Below are 18748 nucleotides of genomic sequence, written 5' to 3'. Positions count from 1 at the left end.
TCATGTTCCCATAAACATGGATACTGCTGAAACAATTTGCGTGTGGGTACATAATTTACAGCTATTGCCTTTGTTTTAGTTTCACTAATTTTGTATCCTGAAAATATATGAAACTGCCTCAAAATGTCCCACAACACTGAAATGTCTTTTTCTGATTGTATCAAGTATAAAATAATATCTGCAACTAGAGTCAGTTTTTCTCATCTACCATACTGATTATATCCTTGAATTTCTGAGTCTCATTTTCTTTGCCAGTGGTTCTAAACATAGTGCAAATACCAAAGGGGAAAGAGGACACCCATGCCTGTTCCTCTGTTCAAACAGAAATTATCAGAGAGGAACCCACCTACTTTAATTTTCACTTCCAATCCCTCATACATCCCCCTAATCAACCTTATATGCTTCCATTGCCCTGCTCATAAACTCCCAACTTATTCTGTCAAATGCTTTCTCTGCATCAGGATCCACCAACAACAGTGGTATTTTCTTACATTCAGCTTCCCTCTGGATCATCAATATTCTGCTAATGTTGCCAAATGTTTGCCTCCCCTCCACAAAACCACACTGATCCATCTCTATCAATTTTAGCATTGCCTTTCCTCTTCTTTTAGCCATTATAGACAAATACTTTACAATCATGGTTTATGATTGAAATGGGCCTGTATGAAGCTGGATCTGATGGGTCTTTACCCTCTTTAGGTATTACAGCAACCACCATTTTCTTCCAGGAAGTTGGTGCTTCTCCTCTTAAAATACTGTTAAACAAAACCTTCCAGACCTTTATCATTTTTTTTCTCTCCTACCTTCTTAGCTTCCAAACTTCCACAGGAATACCATCTATTTCTGGGGACTTTCCTGTTGATTGGTTATGTACCACAATTTTATCTCATCTCCTCCTATCCTATTAGTTAATTGAGCCTCATCTACCTCTAACCTTGGCAAACTGAATTCTTCCATAAACATTTCCACGTTTACCTTTTCTTGATCTCCATTTTTCTCTGCTTTATACAGACTTTCATACAATTTTGTAAATATTTCTAGTACATCTACAGGATCTCTTGTTATAGGCTCCCTAAGCTTGGCGACAACCCTTTCTACTTTTTCACCTGAGTCATTGCACTAAAAGTTTTTGTGTGCTAGTATTATCAAAAAACAGTTGCTTAACAGCAATCTTTCTAAGCGCATGTGTATTATTGAGGTAATCCTTCATTATTTGCTTAGCTATCTGCAATTGCTCCTCTTCTGCTTAGTATTCTGTAATTTGCTCCTCTTCTTGTTCTGTGAGATCCCCCTATTCTGCAAAACTCTAACCTTTGTCAATCTTGCCAAAATTTTGTTGCTTCTTAACCATATCTGTCATTTCTACCCTATTTGTACACTCTACTTTAATTTTATCCCACTCCCTAACTATATTTTTAGAAGAAATTTCTGTCTTTTCTAATACATTAACTCCCAGATAATTTCCACTACCCATTCTTTAAATTCCTCTCCTTTCAACAAATAGGTGGGAAAGCGCCAGCGTCTCATTTTTATTTCATTACCCTGCATTTTCATTTCAGTTATTATTGGCATGTGATCTGAAATAGTTATTGGATGTATATCAAAACTTTCAATTAAATGCATATGTTCCTGTAAAATGTAACTAGCCCAGTTTTTGTACCTTGGGGAATATGTAAATTTATTCTGAACTCCTACTACTGAATTCCATGCCAAATATTTTCACAAGTTTCTTCAAAAATCTACATTCCTCTGTTATACTTTCCCCTCCAGGTCCCCCAGACACATCTTCCCCACTGTAAATCAAATTCCAGTACCCATCTGTAAGTAATATTCCCTGCTGAAAACTGATTATCCCTCCCAGAACTTTCTCAAGCTCCATTATAGCAGTTCCAGGTGGAATATAAATACATGCCAGTGCAATCCCCCTACCACCACCACTAGCAGTTCCCTAGCACAACATACCCACCATTACCTTTTTTATCCTCCTCCATCACCATTGGCACTCCCATTGCAACTAACATAACTACTCCCCATTTCCCCCCGTCCCAGGTACCCCACTCAACTATCCAGAAAACCCTTTTCTATCAAATTCACTTGTTCAGTTCTTTCCAAATGCATCTCCTGCAGCATATTATCCACAATCCACATTAATACAGTTCACTACTCTTTCTTTTTATTATACCTCTGTGAGACTATTAACATTTAATGATGAAATCAGAAGGGTCATTATGTTAAAAAGGTATTATTCCCACCTTTTATTTGTAACAGCTTTTTTGTTAAGTATCTAGTTCCAGCTTTTGCGCCACATGCACACACCAATGCCTGGCAGCCTGACCTTCTATACAGCTGCCTCCCATAATATCCATTAGAGCCCATGTCGCATCCTAGAAAACTTTTTGTTTTATCGAAAGCCCTCAAAGAAAAAAATACATCCTAATACACCCCATAAACCTATTAACTTAATATTAACACAAAAAACATGTTCAAATACTGAAGGTTTACCTTTCTAATAGGAGCAATTGTCCCAAAATGACAGCCAAGCTCACAAACTTGAGTTAACCTAAAATTAAGGTTATCCATGCTAAGATGCATGGTACACAGCCTGTGCTTCTACTAAGTGCTGCCTGGTTTTGTCTCATCTTTATTGCTTTCACAGAATGAGAAAACACAAATACTTTCAGAAAACAATCTCCTAGACACTGAAAAATAAACATTAAAAGAAAGAAGTATTCTGTTTTTATTGCTCTTTATCAGATTGTCGCCATAAATACAAGAGAACCAGTTCATTTTTATTCACTTGCTCTTAAAACTTGTTACTAGATAAAGCCAAGATGCAATCCAGTAATTTCCTTATGCAAGAATGAGAAAAAGCACATTTTTTCTTGTGTTATACTCTTTTGAACAGACTTTTATTACAGTGCCTACATTTCTTAAAACTGAACAAGGCAAAGAGAAAAGGAGGAAAAAACAGGGGCACCTGTTTTCTTTAGTGTCCCCATTACAGTCAAAAATAACTGAGAAAACTTAACTTTACAGCATGCAAATATCATGCAGTATACAAATATTACTGTTAAGAGTCCCCTACAAGTTTAACAAAGTCAAAGAGTCCAATATTTCTGGGTTTTCTTATTCTGTCATGTTTCACAAATATAATTAATGCTTTATAATCCCACATTTATTTGTCAATTTCTGAGTTGCTGGTTTTATTCCTGTTTATCTCCATCTCCCAAATCTAGTCTCTGCTTCCTTTCCAATGTACTCATGGTGGTTCTAGTCAACTCTTGTGTTTTTTTCCATCTCTCAAGCATTTTCCATTGAAATACTGGATAACATTTCACTGGCACAGTCTCTTTGTGGTCTTTATTACCAGAAGAACAAGGAGATTCACAGCTCGTATTTTGTTGGACAAACTACTGTATTTCCTCCTCAGCATGTTCTGCATCAAAAATAATTATAATAATAATTTTTGTTCCTCCAGGAAATAATATTCTGAAGATAGCTGGATAGAGCAGTTTGAATCTAACGTCTGCTTCCTGACATATTCCTTGATTAGTGGAATAAATGTATTCCTCTTCTGCCTGGTGTACAGTGAGTAATCATTTTCCACAACACACTTGTCTTCCACTTTTAGTACATTGTCCTTCTGCCACAGTTTTGTCAGAATCAACTCATTCTGCTGGAAGGATTGCATCTTTACTATTAAAGGTCTAGGTTGCTTTCTCATGGTCAAGTTTAGAGCATGCGCACAATGTGCCCTTTCAATTGACATTTCTTGCTGTGGAATACCAGTTCAGTTGCTTATTTGTGCTTTCATAAAGTTAATACAGTCTGTTTCTTCCAGCTTCTCTGATGCAGTAAAAATATGCTCTGTCCTTCAATTTTACTTTTTGAAACATCTCTTCTTGAGCAGTCTCACTCAGCCAACCTTTTCTACATTTCTACTGCCTATTTTTGCAGTTTCATCACCTCATCTGTATATCTGTTTAAAACTTCTTCCATTATATCCAGACTTTTGTTATTTGAGTTTATGTACTTGTCAGTGTTTCATTTTTTTTTTAAATCAGCTGAGTACATTTGACTTATTTTTCCTCTAGTTTATTGGAAGTCATGTCTTGCACCAAAGCTGGAGCTTGCACTGCTTTTTGCTGAACTACTGCAAAATTCTTCCCAAACAGTGTTTTTCTTCACCTTTTGTGTTGGTTCTTCTTTCAGGTTCTCTGAATTTCACTTTTTCTAGCATCCAGGCAGTGCACTTACTAGCCAGTTACTGAAATTTACCCCCAAAAATGAGTGCATTGGCTCTCTCTTCTGAGTTTGTTTTCACACTAGGAGAGCTGAAATTAAGCTGTTATTCAACTTGCAGCCATCTTGAAAGTCCTCAGTACAGCGAGAACTCTGAGCTGAATCTGAGCTCTCAAAATCTCAACACTCTGTTTTGAGAAGCTCCAGTAGGACCAGGTGGTTGATGCTAAAGATGAAGGTCTGGTAGGTCTCCTGTCTTGTAATACTGGTGAATATAGCCCAAGACTCACCTGTTCCAGTGAGAACTGGGGCCGATCGTGGGGTAAATAGATCTGACAGGCTGATGGATCTGACTGTCGAGGAATCTTCGGTTCTGATTCTGAAGCAGGAGTCAGACCTGGTAATCTTTTCCTTGATTTCTCTGGTTTGTCAGTATCAATATCTTTATCCTTGGATTCCTCCTTCATTTTTGTATTATCCGTTTTTCTACCCTTCTCCTTGGCCCCTGGGGAGGTGGAGGGAGATGGCTCGGCAGGCAAATGTCCTTTAACTATAGAGTTTTCTTTCCTCTGTTGAACAGCCCCAGCACTGAAAGCCTGACAAGAGGTCTTTTAGTGCTCTGCCCCCAGGCAGTAGACACATTTCTGGTGGGGGTGAGGGTTGTAGTAGCAGCTTGTGTCCACACTCAGAATATTTTTTTAAAACCTTGATATGACACCCACGCCCTGGCCCAGCAATCAAGGATCCTCAATCCTCACCACTAACACCAGTGAGGGACGTCTCATATAGGAGGAAAGGATAATAAATACAAGTGCAATTTCCCTTAGGAGCACACAGAGATCACAGTCAGTCCGGGGATGGTTTCTCCCTTGCTCTCCAGGTCCCCAATAAGACTCTCCACTGGCACAGCTATAGGGTCCAGATCTCAGCCTAGTGGGCAAGCTACAACCTCCAACACCCTCTCTGTCCAACCAGTGCTTTGTGCCCCTGCCCAAGTAGCTCACACACACTCACACACTTTGAGAAGAGTTTATGCAACCACACAAGACACTCCTGGGGAAGGCTGGCACAGGTTCTCCAGCTATACCCCTTTTCCCCGGACTATACGGCAGTATCAGCTGCCACCATCCACTAATATTTATCAGCTACTCAAAGGCCCTTAAAAGGGTGTCCAATTATTACTGTGCAATATTATTATCCAATTGGTAAGTGTGACTAAACAGTCAAGGCTTATTAGAGTGACTTGGTACAGGATCACTATATACATGCAATGTACTCTAGAGCTTAAATTATCTCTACACAAAACAGCCACAGTTAAAAGGGTTTAAAATACTAAATAATAAACAATTAAAAACATAAGACAATACTGTTTACTACACAGTGCTAGTCAAGAGTTCAGAGATCACATAGAAATGTTTAAAATAATTCAGTAGTACAGTTCTGACATCACAGAAAACACTTAGTTTAATCTTTCTAGTTTCTAGCTATTAGAAATAGCTAGAAACTAGAAAGATTAGACTATTTCTAATAGTTGAATCTTTCTAGTTTCTAGCTATTTCTAAGAGAAACACAAGTCTAAGATAAACTTACATATAGCGCAAAGGCAGTGGTGAGTTGGATGGTCAAGACAAAAATGCTTAATGCTCTCTGATTTTTCTCTGTCTTTAAAATCACATTCCTGGTTCACATTACATCATTCTTCACACTTCCCTCGGTTTCCCAGGCTAATAGGCTACATTCTTTAGTAAGCTCACACTAGGTCAGGAAGCAAAGTCATTAAGGACATTTATGCATGCAAATTCTGGCCATTAACTATGGCCTAAAACAACAGCAAGAATTCCTTCATCTAGACTGGATGGAGCCAACTTTAAAAATCAAAGACAGTCATAAAATGCTTGACTTAGCTTCCTTACAGCAGAGTGCACTGTTGTTACATTTTTTTCAGTTCCACATGTAACACTATTTTTTCCATTTAAGACAACAAGTCTCTGGCTTATATTAATATTTACAAATGACAGAATTATCTATAAAATTCTACCTGGCTAGGCTGGCAGCCTTCACACTTGGATCTGAGACATATTGGACCTTATACATTAATTACAGTAAAGTAAAGCAAATTTAGAAGAAAACACTATTGAAATATTACACAATACCGATCTAAACTATCTACAGAAAATATAAAAAAACAAAAAAATATAACAAACCTAACTTATATAAATCTACTTATCATTAATGCAAAAAAACGTTAACTGCAATAACAACTGTATCTACTAACTCTACAGGGGAGGAATACAAAAGGATATAAAGGCTTGGAAAGCCAACATGAAATGCAGCCCTTGAATACATGTCTAAAATCTTCCATGGGAAAAGAGATCTGCGGTGTTGAGGTGAAGCTTGGAGGATCATGGGTAGGGGAGGAGTTGGAGTTTCACAGCATAGTCTTTCTAGTCTGTGCTGAAGTTACATTCCATTGGATCAGACAACCCACAGATGAATACGACGAAAACAGACAATGGACTCATCTTTATGAACAGACACCATTGCCTCTAATGAGCAATGTCTAACCTTCTGTTTTTTCTTGGGAGACACCTCCCTGGAAGATGACTGACTAAAGGATGGCACTCCACCCTTGCAATACGTCTCTTTCCTCAGTCGCACCGAGAAGAACCTCCCAGAGTTTCTCCCAAACCCAATGAAGATGGTTCTCTCATGCCTGGATTAGACACTGAAACAGCTGTAGAGGACATGGCTGACCCCAGGTCTGTAGTGGCTGAAGAGGCTACACCAGTGGAACCTGGAGCAATACGTGAGTAGTCTGAGAAAACGGTCACTAAATAGTGACAGACTGAGGTACTATCTCAGCCTGCAGTGATGGCAAGGGCTCTTTATTGTGTTGCTTTTCCTTTTTAGGTATGGTGGGAGAAGAGCAAACAGGACCGAAGTATCCATGCTTTCGCCAAAGAAGAAATCCGGTTGCTGGTGAGCACTGCCAAAGAGTCAGTCAGAAAGTAAAATGTCAAGCGAGTATAAACTCTAACACGAGTTTGACAATTGTTGGGGAAGCATACACTTTTTGGGGAAATCACTGATTGGTCTGATGTGGGATTAGAAAATAAAAACTTGTAAGACTGAGGAGCTTTACACAACCAGTCTATTTTGATAGTTGGCTGTTTGGCAAGTTACAGGCTGTTAATAAATACATCCCCCAAAGCTGGAAAAACAGGAGGAACTGGGGCAGGTTCAGGAAATTCCAGTTGCAATAAATCATAATTTTTCTTTGAAGTCAGAAGAAGATAATTATGTTTCCACTAAAACAACTGATTCCTTTTGGATATGGTTCTAGAAATAGCAAGTTGTTCTGAGGGATTGTCAAACACTCTGCTCAGAATCACCAACCTGGGGGTTGAAAATGCAAGCTGTCCCTTAATAACTACTTTGCTTTTCAATGTCTTGAACATTCTCAGATATGGAAGAATCCATTTTCCTCTTACTAGAAACACTAGAACTGCTATGGTCTAGAGATTGAACTAATCCCAGAGCTAAGCCCAATAAATCACATTTGACTAAACTACCAAAGGCAGGTGAAAATAAATGTCTGACTTTCCTTCTTTTTGTACTTTTCCACAATTTTCTAAAAGAAGCAAACTTACTTTTGACAGCTTAAAACCTCCCTAACAACCAGCAATCCAGTCTGGCTAGACAGACTGGTATTCCCTGCCCTTTCTTCCAATGCCTATTAACAGTGATTTGCTCTTGCCCACCAAACAGCTCCAACAGTTGCAGAGGACATGTCCAACACCCGATCCATGGTGGGTGTATGGACTACACCAGAGGGAGCCAAGGCAAATAGATGAAATAGTTTGAGGAACTTGTAATGGCCACATCAGACCCATCTGTGGCTGAAGCAATTTAGTAGCCTATTGAAGGGGCAGGGGCTGTTCAGAATTTTTCTTTTTTGGCTGGAAGAAGGAAGAACCAAGAAACCTGCAGGTTGTTCTGTGGTAAAGCTAAACAAGACGCTTTAATCCCGTTGAAACAGGCTTAAAATTGTCATTTTTCCCCCACCAAAACACACACCTAGCCCCCAAAAGTAATTTAAAAAACAACTTTTAGACTGGAAAATTTGTTTTAAATAAGTTTTACCAACTTTTTTCTTCCAAATTAAAAAGTAATGTTCATATTAAAAAGTGACAAAGCCATGTGACAGCCTGTAAAAAAAACTTTTTTTCTAACTTAAAAGTAAAACTTTTACAAAAAAAAACCTAAGTTTTAGTTAAACAAAAATGCGTGGAAGTTTTTCCCCCAAAAGGAACTTGGCTACTTGGCAATGGAAAAGCATTTTCCGATGGTCAATCCCCGAAATCCCACAACAGGAGCACTCCTTGGTGGCAATAAAAGCTCTGCAAGGCTGGGGCCGAAACCACTCTTTCTTCAGCTCTGCTCAGGTTGGTTAACAGTTTGGTTGCAAGGAAGGTGCCTTTAAACTTTGAAGCTAGCTGGCTGTTGTATCCTTAGCAGGCTACAACCCACAAAGCTAAGGTTACTGCATCAGTAATCAAATGATTAACATCCACTGTTGTCTAGGTCAATTACAGCATTTTTGGAAGGTCCTTCCTTATCTTCTGAAGAATGCTGGAAATGAGCAGAAAAGGGGAAAGCATGGAGAAACGTCTCTGTCCAAAAAACTGAAAAGGTTTCCATCTTCCAGGCCTCTTTGCAAGGTGTCCAGGAGCAGAACAATTTTAGTTGTTTGCTGTCTTTGGAGGGAAAGAAAGGGCTATTTGCAGGAAGACCTCTTGGTGTAGAACCTACTCATAAGGGTCTGTCCTGGATCTGTTCAAGGTGTCTGTCACTGTATTCTGCTCTAAAGGTCTAAATGAATGTTAAGTTGCCTGGAGGAAAGGACTGTGCTGAATGGTTAAGTCCAAGGCTATAATGGCCAATCGGCAAGGAGGTAAGATCTTGCCCCCCCCCCACCATGTTTATGAACTGCTAACACAGTAGTGTTGTCTGCCACAACTTGTAATGTGTCTGGGAGTCACAATTTGGTTTATAACTTTAATGACATTGATAAGAGCAAACATCTCTGAAATCTCTTTGCCTCTGTTGGGGTTCCCAAATTCCCTGTACTTTGATGCCTAGGCAGATGGCTCCCCAAGTAAAGTCTGAAGCATCTGTGGTTACAGCCTGACAAAGGAACTCCTGCATTGGCTATAACTTGCTTGACCTACAAAAGCAGCTTCTTCTTTACAAACTGGAGATCTGGAGTTGTCAGAGAGAGGATGGGGGTGCTGGCTTCATGCTGACTTGAGGTACCATTGGATCTTTCTGAAAATTCTGTTGCTGAAGTAATTTCTTGACTTGACAGGTTCAGAAAGCAAAGCTGACTAAGCCTGTACATTTTATGAGGGAAGGAAGGCAGTCAAGCACAGAAGTATCCAAAACACATCACAAGAATAGTACTCTGTGAGCAGGTAAGTATGGATAACTGTTTGAGGTTCAGAGGGAATCCCAGAAAATAAAGACTCTTGGTAAACTGTCTCAACACTTTTTGACTGGCTGAAGATGAAATCAGACAGTCATCATGACAAATAAAAATGTTTATGCCTTGAAGTCTGCAGCATGCTATTACTGGGGCAAATTGTTTGTGTAAAATCTCTTGGATCTGTAGAGTCCAAATGGTAAAGAAGTAAACTGATAATGTGATCCCAAAGCATAGAATCTTAAAAAAAAAAAAAAAAGACAGGACATCCTTGTGGATGAGAATGTAGAGATAAGGATGTTTTACATCTAAAATGACCAAAACAGCTTGAAGGGAAAGAAGGGAGAACAAGATCTGAAGTGTTAACATTCTGAATTGTGGAACATGCATGAAGGTGCTTTGTCTGGAGAGATCTAAACTGGATCTCCAGGTACCATATTTTCTGGATACTAGAAGATTGTGGAATAAAAACCTTTTCTGCATTGATCCACAGCAACTGGTTTGACAACTCCCTGCAGAAGCAAATCTGAAAGGATTGGAGGATGTGGTGGTGTTGGTCTTTGGAAATCAGTGGAATTCCTCGTGGTGTAGAAATATATGTCCACTGGAGTTATAGAAGCCATTTTATATGATGTCTAGTGCAGAAGAATGTCATGACAGAGACTATCAAACTGGAAAGGAAGTGTTCCATCAATTTTTCTGAGATAGGCCAGTTGAGAGTTGGCAAGGATAGTCAGAAACAGTTTTTGTGAAATGGATCAATACAATAGATTGGACTTTGTTTTAGGATCTAAATACCATTTCTTTTTAAACTGATCTTTACCAGATTTCTGTTGTCTGGATTTACATAGGTTATGAATAAAAGGCACTACATTAAGCATGATAATTCATTTGAAACGAGAGACACAAAAATAACACATTGCGCAAGTTTTCTTCTTTTATCTAGCTTTTTGAAAAAGTTTGTAATAGAATTTCCAAATAATAAATCTTTACCTAATTAAGCATGTAGTAACTGTGCTTTAACATATTCTGGAAAAGGCTGAAGCCTTAGCCACATTTCCTCATGACAGAACCAGTGGCATATGCTTCCGACACAGCATCCACAGCATTATAACCACACTTAATGGTATGTTTATCTGTCTGTACATGGCAGTGCAAGATGACACCTGAAGTTGTTTGTTTTCAAGAGTATTAAGTCTACTTCAGACAGTTTTAGGGACAAAAACCTGATGAGCAGAAGTGAACTTTATGTTGTGTTCCATTCCAAGAAAAAATAAACTACTCAAGTAGGGATCCTTGTAAGGAACATGAAACCCACAGTCACATTTTCCTTTTCTGACTGAAAATGTAATTTTCTCCCAAAAAGTAAGAGGAAGATTCCCCTTTGGGGTACTTATCTACCAAAGTCTCTGAGCTGAAGCTGACCAAAATGGATGACTAAATGCAATGCTGGCACACGTCTGCATGCAAACACTAGTAGCAAGAAAGCTCTGAGTTGTTAGTGTTCATATGATCCTTGCCCTTATACTAGTACATCAGCTCATACTAACGGAAGCCATACGGCACATGAGGAAGGAGCCTGAGCTTTGTAGAATGGCTGGACAAAGTCTCATTTGTGAGGAACATTGCCAACAGTGATCTTACAAAGAAGATCCTGTGTTTAGAAAACTGTGGCACTCAAGATCAGTTCCACAGCTTCTGAAAAGATACTATTCTTTTCTTACACCTTATACATCAATAATAAATGAAATAAAGGCCTGACAAGACTGTTCTGTAAATTATAAAAGAGGCGAGCAGGAAGAATATTGGTGCAGTTTATTCTACATGCACAGTGATGATCAGTGTTTCAGTTTAGTTCTGTTTTGGAAGTAGTTTTGTTGACCATATCAACTGCAAAATAATGCAACCCATTTTATTTTGTGTGTGGGGGGGGGGGTGCATCCCCCACAGCTCTTTCCTTAATGAACTCTGACTTCTTCACTTTGCAGAAAGGGAACTTTGAAGAGATATCCTACTTAATGAAACTGTTTCCAATATAAAAGACTGTAAGCAAGGATTCACAACACTGACACATACAAGCCCACACTTTTGACAACCCTCTGATTAGACTTACTGAGCACACTGAAACTGACGAACTTCAGGCTTTGGCTGGTGTTTCTTTGTGTGTTTGCTGAGTGCTGAGGCTCTGTGAAAGGACTTTCCACAGATTGAGCAAAGATACTTGGATTCTCCTACCAACCAACAGAGAGAGAGATGTTAAATAAAACCAATATACATTTAGTGTAGCCATAAATATCTATCACTGTACAAATTACTTAGAAACAAAATCATATCAGTGTGTTTTAACTGCTGATTGCATTAAACCATGTTTAGAACATACATGTTAAACATAAAAGTGCTGGAATTAATATTATGAATAAATTAATTTAAGATAAATTTTTAACATTCATCTATAGGTATGGACACGGACACACCATCATTAATGAAGTGACGATTTGCTGGATTCTCTTTATGGGTAAGCGCACAGAAACTAGAGATTTCAGTGAGGAAATGGGAACAAGACAATAAAGCTACTTCCTTGGAATCATGAATTGCACAACTAGAGAGTGACAAAGCTTGCAGCTTAAAAGTGTGACCATTACACTATGGTAGATTATACTCCATTCTGTAAAATCAAAGTCCAAACTCAGTGCTTAATGCTTTTAAAGTCTAGTGAACCTTAGAAGCATTATGGACTGGTAAGGGATATGGTATCAGCATCACACACACAGTTTCTTTTCTTGCTTGGATGGTGGATAATGGAAGAAAAAGCAGTAAAGTTTACTTGCAGCCTGAAAATTATTAATGCATGAAATGTTTCCTGCAACTACATACATGTTGCCATTAATGACTTGAGAATGGAAAATATTGCAAGTTGCAGCTTGTATCAGAAAATAGTCAACTCTTCATTGACATTTTATGCTGCTAGCTTTTAATGTTCCTTCTTAGCGTAGAAGTATATACTACCATCTGTACTATTCACTCTGTCCCATCTGGCACTCTAGGACTATCTGTACTATTCACTCTCCAAACAGCCTACACAAACGGTTATGCAGGGCCAGTTTAGAGATGGACAAACAGATGCAGAAAGGTGTTATCCTGCACAACACAACTGGTTTCAACAACTATTCCTGTTCTTACGGGTTTAGATTTGATCCACTATTCTATTGGCATCTTCCCTCATTTAACATGTGATAACACAACAGTTTACTTTTGTTTTATAAAATGATGGTTATTTTGTTTTATAAAATGATGGTTAATGTGTTTATTTTGTTCCACTGACAACAATCATTGGAGAAAGAAATAAAACAGAACCAGCACTTCCTGCAGTCCATTACTGCTTTTACTACAAACACGCTCTCCAAGTTACCCTCTTCAGCTCTCAGCAAGACTACTTCAACCTATTCACATTACAATTGTTTAGACTAAGCAGTAACACTAGCTTTCTTAACATATGATATCTTAGGGTCTCTAAATACTATGCAAAATTCAGTGCATGTCACATTCAATACTTTATAGTAAATATTCAGCATATTCTGCTAAGAAAACTTATTCTACATACTGACAAAAAAAGAAAAAGCAACATGAAAACTTCAAAGAACCCAAATCTATGGCAAGGAAAACTCACAAAAGCATAAGCTCCAGGAGTCCCGACTGTGACACGGGTTAAATTAATGAGCCCAATCCCCGAGACGTTGGTCACGGGGGTAGGGACTGAGTGACATTGCCATCTCACCTACAGCACTTGGGGGGGGGGGGTGTTTCTACCCAAGGACTAACAGCTCTGGGTGGAGACAAAGGAATGTATTTCAGTAGTATATGCATTACAAATGCACATTGGGTACCTGGCGGTACATGTGGGCAAGGCATAACACAAAAGCCCTCCACAGCTGTCAGGATGGTGCTAAACTAGAATGACTCTGTATCCTCTCCTCTCCTCCTGCTCCCTGGTCACCTATGTATAAAGGGTTCTGCATTTGCAGGGCCCTGTTTGTAACAAGGGCAACTGGCAAGCTGGATGAAGAAAATTAAAAATGCACAAAAGAGATATAAAGTTATTACTACACATATGTGGTCGGGAAAGGAGCTGTTAAGTTTTGAAGGACATACTGATTATGTAATAACTAAATCAGCTGATAGCCAAGGAGAGTAAAAAGGGTATTTATGCACAATAAGCATGGCTGAGAGTAGCATTTAAAAAATAAGACTTGAGTACAAGGTCCTTGCTGCAATACTTACATATATCATGGGTATCTTTATATCAGTGATGTACAAGCCAGTCAGAATTTACCAAGTTTACCTATGTCCCCAAATGTTCAGGGAGGAGCCTGCATACCCTCTGGCTATTAGGGACATGCGGAAGTACTTACCAGGGTCTCTTTTCCAGCACCTTTCTTTCTCTTCCAAATGACAGAAAACTCTCAGAAGGTAAATGTACAATCCCAGCCGAAAGAACCATTAGCAAATGGGAATTCTAGTTAGCTCAGCCTGAGATGCACATACAGATACTACAGCTAAAGACAGACCACCCCACCCAGGTCATATTGGAATGGACAGGTAGAATGTGGCTCTATTTACCACCTGTAATATCACTGTGGATCAGCACAGGTCACATAAATATAATTACACAAAGTGCAAGAGCTCAGGAGCGAAAGACGTGATCTTACTGAAGAAGAGCCTGTTACTAGAAATTATCTTGTTATGGAAAGAACCATACACAAAGCACACACAAGCAAGCTCTACAAAAAATGTTCAAATACAAGTACTGTTGCAGATTTGCACACTGATCAACTGGTTGATTAACGTTCACCCAGTACAGAAAAACTGCAAACATGTTTAAAAAAGGAAAATATATCAGTTTGGGTAATTCAGTTCAGTTACAGTGTCTGGATGCTAGAAAAGATGTGGAAAAAATAAGAAAAATCAAACAGAAATGGGGGTTAAGAACACTGGATGGGAAGAATCTTTCAGCTGTTCAGGAAAAGTTTTGGTATAGGAGATGGCTTCTAGCAATTTAGAGGGAAAAATAATGCTCTCAGAGGTGTTTATAATAAATGAAACACAAAAACACTGAAGGAATATAAAAAGTAAAACGAGATGTAAAAAAGAAACTTTAATTCGCTATCCTGATGAATTGCTAAAACTGCAAAAAACACAGTTTGAAATGAAAAGGATGGCAGTGTATAAGGTTTCTCAAAAAGAGCTGTTTCAGAAACAGCAGAGTTCAAAGACAGAGCACACAGAGAAGACAATTTTCCATTGTGCCGTGGTGGTGCAACGGTAGCGTTGTTGCTTCACAGCAAGAGGTTCTCCCATTCGATTCTCATCTGGAGCGCCTTCTGTGTGTAGTCTGCATGTCCTTCCCACGGCTGAGTGGCGTTCGAAACACGTGCATGAATGGGCGTGCCTTCGTTGAAGGTTGGGTGTCAAGATGGCACCTCGGCACCGTAAAAATCTACTGTCAATAATTAGCGGACCGGAGTTCCGCCGTGGCAACCCCTAACCGGGAAAAGACGAAAGAAGAACAACCACCACAAACTGTACAGAACAGAATGCAATAGTGTTACAAAAGTATAAACAAGCAGCTGGACTGGTGTTACTTAGCAGTACCTGTTAACTAAGATGGCTTGTTGTGTGTGTCTGCTCCAAATAAGTCAGAGAGGAAGCAGACAGAAAACTAAATTAGTAGAGATGCAATCATACTAGTAGAAAAAGCTGCTCCTAGCAAAACCAGGGCACAAAGGAAAGGGACAGTAGTGTTTGTGGAAAATATTCACAGCACACCAATCAGAAAATGTAGAAAGGCAGGTATGAGATTCAAGCTGCTGTATTCAGCTGTCTTCCATGTTTTTTTTCTGGGGAATCAAAGACTTTTTTTTTTTGGGATGATGAGGTCAAGGAGAAGTTTGAACTGCAGTTTAGAAACTGCTTTCCTTACCAGGGATTGATATTACAGTATAGGCAAAGGGACAGGGGAGTGTTAAGACCAGCTCTGGTGGAGTTCTTAGTCAAGTCCAGAACAATAACTGCTGTTAAAAATGGGATAATTTGTAGAGTATATAAAGTACTGCATGATAACTATAAGAATCAATCAGATGAGAGGAATAGAAAGTCAGTTTATAAAGTAACAATGGGAAGACATCCTTACGGCTCTCAAATATGCAACAAAGTCCAGAAGGTACAGGATTTTTCACTTGGAAGTGTTCGCATAGATATTTTATACCCTGAGCAGACTTCAGAGAATTTCTCCTCAGGTAGATAGCAAATGCTGGAGGTGTGATGAGAGAGAGGCAACTGGGAACATGATTTTTTTTGTGTATGTAACAAGTTGGCATATTTTTAAAAATTCTCTGCTCAGTACTTTATACAAAAATGTTGGAGGGGGGAATAAATGGTTGAAACTAAAGCAATGATTTTGCCTAGACCTACTACACCCTTACTAAGTTTAATGAAACAAGGCATTTACTAGAAAATTAAATCAAAATCTGAACCAACTCTAACTGACGCAATGAATATTGTAAAAGGAATAAAAGACCTGGAGGTGGGATCTTTAGAAAACGAAAGGAGTAAACATAGAAAAACATGGAATTCCTGTGAACAATGTTCAGGAGTGGGAAGAGTTAAGTTTAAAGAAAAGCAGGAATTGTCCAATTTATGTATTTTGGGAATGAATAACATCTGTTAAAGAAACAAAATGTATAATATGTAATGCATGCAAATGAAAATTTTTCTTTTTCTGTTAACATATGTATGCCTACGTCTTAAGTGACACTAAAGATCTTAAAGAAATTTTTGGATGCAGAGCAGTTTAGAGAGGAAATTAAAAAAAAAAGTTTAATAATCAACAAGCATGCGGGGACTCTGAACCTTGCTGTGGTCATAAGAATGCAAAGGACATAGCAAGAGAGACAGACAGACTTGTTCCGTAGATAAATGCTTGAGTAACAGAAAAAAATTACAGGAGCTGACTAGAAGAATCAGGAACACTTTGGACTTGAACCAGAGACTACTGTTGAGAGATGGAGATGATCAAGAAGATCATCAGCAACTATGTGAAACTAGTGAATAAACTGGAGAGCAAAGCATCAATCCCATCAGATATAGGATTAGACATGTGAAATGTGGCTTTGCAAGAAGTGTCAGAGAAAGAATGGACATTTGCTAACTGTTAAAGTGGCGGGAATCCTACTTTACATCATTAATATTTAAAGAAATAGTTTTTGTTCTTACTGGTATTAAAAATATTGATGTAAACTGCATGCTATATTGTAAAGCAGTTTTGCAGTGTGCTTGTGAACAGGAGAGTCTCTAATCAGGGACTGCTGTGTGTGTTAAAGACATTAAAATAAAAATATCCTTAGTAGTAATGGACACAGGCTTTACAATGTAACAAGGTAAGAAAGGCCAGACAGAATTAAGTTAATGTTAGTACATGGGTTGCGGAGGTGGGGGTGTAAAAGTGTATTGATCATATTATATGTAGAATGACATACATTAATCTAGATACCCACCTGTATCAAAACAGGTGAAATTAATGTCCTTAATTTAAGCTGCAGACAAGGGTTTTTAAGCAAATAGGCTTGAAAAATAAGGCAAAATTATGAAAGACATGGACAATGGTAATTAGTTCTTCCTTGCATCTGCAAAGTTATTTGATATTTCTCAGGAAATGCTTTCATTTGGATAAAAGAAGTCTACAGGTACAAGCCATTAAACACAAGAGGTTTAAGCAGTGTATTGGGTAAAAATTACAACTGTTCTTTTATGCATTTGCAGTGAAACTAGTTGTTTTTTTTCTTTTATTACTAACTGCTTTTACTTGGAGGTGCAAACAACTAATTATGAGTGGTCTAAACAGTGTGTTTTGAGTACAATGTACAAGGTACAGTGTAATTAACATTTAAAGATGCAGTGGATACAAAAAGTGTACACACCCCTGTTAAAATGCCAGGTTTTTGTGATATAAAAAAATGAGACCACAATAAAGCATTTCAAAACTTTTCCTACCTTTAATGTGACCTATAACCTATACACTTAAATTGAAAAACAAATCTGTTTGGGGAAAAATATAAAAACTAGAGCCGTACAATAAGCTGATTGCATAAGTGTGCACTCCCTTAAACTAATACTTTGTTGAAGCACCTTTTGATTTAAATACAGCATTCAATCTTCTTGGGTAGGAGTCTATCAGCATGGTGCATCTTGACTTGGCAATATTTGCCCATTCTTCTTTGCAAAAGCACACCTTCATTCTAAGCCTTTTAGTTTAAGCACTTGGGCTTCAGACCAGTTGTTTTACATTAAGAAGGCTTGTGGTCTGCACTGTGGTGGCAGGACAGGTAGCTTACATCTTTCTAAGTTGGGAACTGCTGATTGAGGGCTCAGTTTCTGTTATTCTAAAAGTGTATTAATTCTGTTTTAAGAACTTGGGCTTCAGGCCAGTTATTTTACATTAAAAGGGTTCGTGGTCTGCACTCTTGTGGGAGGAGAGGCTGGACTCTGCCCTTCTAGCTGGGAATTTCTGGTTAAAGGCTTATAGTGCCTGCATATCTAAACTGCTTCTTACTGAAATTGGTACACCTTGTTTGCTGTAGCATAGACTAGATCCAGGCCTGCTGAATCTAGCTTTGTTTGTATAACCTGAGCACTAATCCAGGCATTCTTTAAAGTATTCAATTGTATTTATTACTGCTTGGTAGTAACTTGAGTAAAGTGTAGCTATCATTCTAAGTCTTTTGGATTAAGCACTTGGGCTTCAGACCAGTTGTTTTACATTAGGAAGGTTTATGGCCTGCACTGTGGTGGCAGGACAGGTAGCTTAAATCCTTCTAAGTTGGGAACTGCTGATTGAGGGCTCAGTGTCTGTTATTCTAAAAGTGTATTAATTCTGGTTTAAGCACTTGGGCTAAACGCCAGTTGTTTTACATTAAGAAGGTTTGTGGTCTGCACTGTAGTGGCAGAACAGGTAGCTTACATCCTTCTAAG

The 18748-nt window shown here is 38.5% G+C and overlaps 1 protein-coding gene across 2 annotated transcripts in view; it reads right to left on the bottom strand.

Annotated features, from left to right (window-relative positions):
- Window positions 1-18748, bottom strand: part of ZBTB11 (zinc finger and BTB domain containing 11) — a 1204127-nt gene that overhangs the window by 338269 nt on the left and 847110 nt on the right. For both annotated transcript variants that reach the window (XM_044071594.1, XM_044071595.1), the window contains exon 8: window positions 11838-11955. In XM_044071594.1, the coding sequence (XP_043927529.1) occupies window positions 11838-11955 (118 nt within the window). The remainder of the gene's footprint in view (window positions 1-11837; window positions 11956-18748) is intronic.

This window comes from Protopterus annectens, chromosome 5.part0 (assembly GCF_019279795.1).
Source record: "Protopterus annectens isolate FY-2018-M chromosome 5.part0, PAN1.0, whole genome shotgun sequence".
NCBI lineage: Eukaryota > Metazoa > Chordata > Ceratodontiformes > Protopteridae > Protopterus > Protopterus annectens.
Note: the sequence above shows the minus strand (reverse complement) of the source record. Positions and strands in the feature narration are given on the sequence as shown.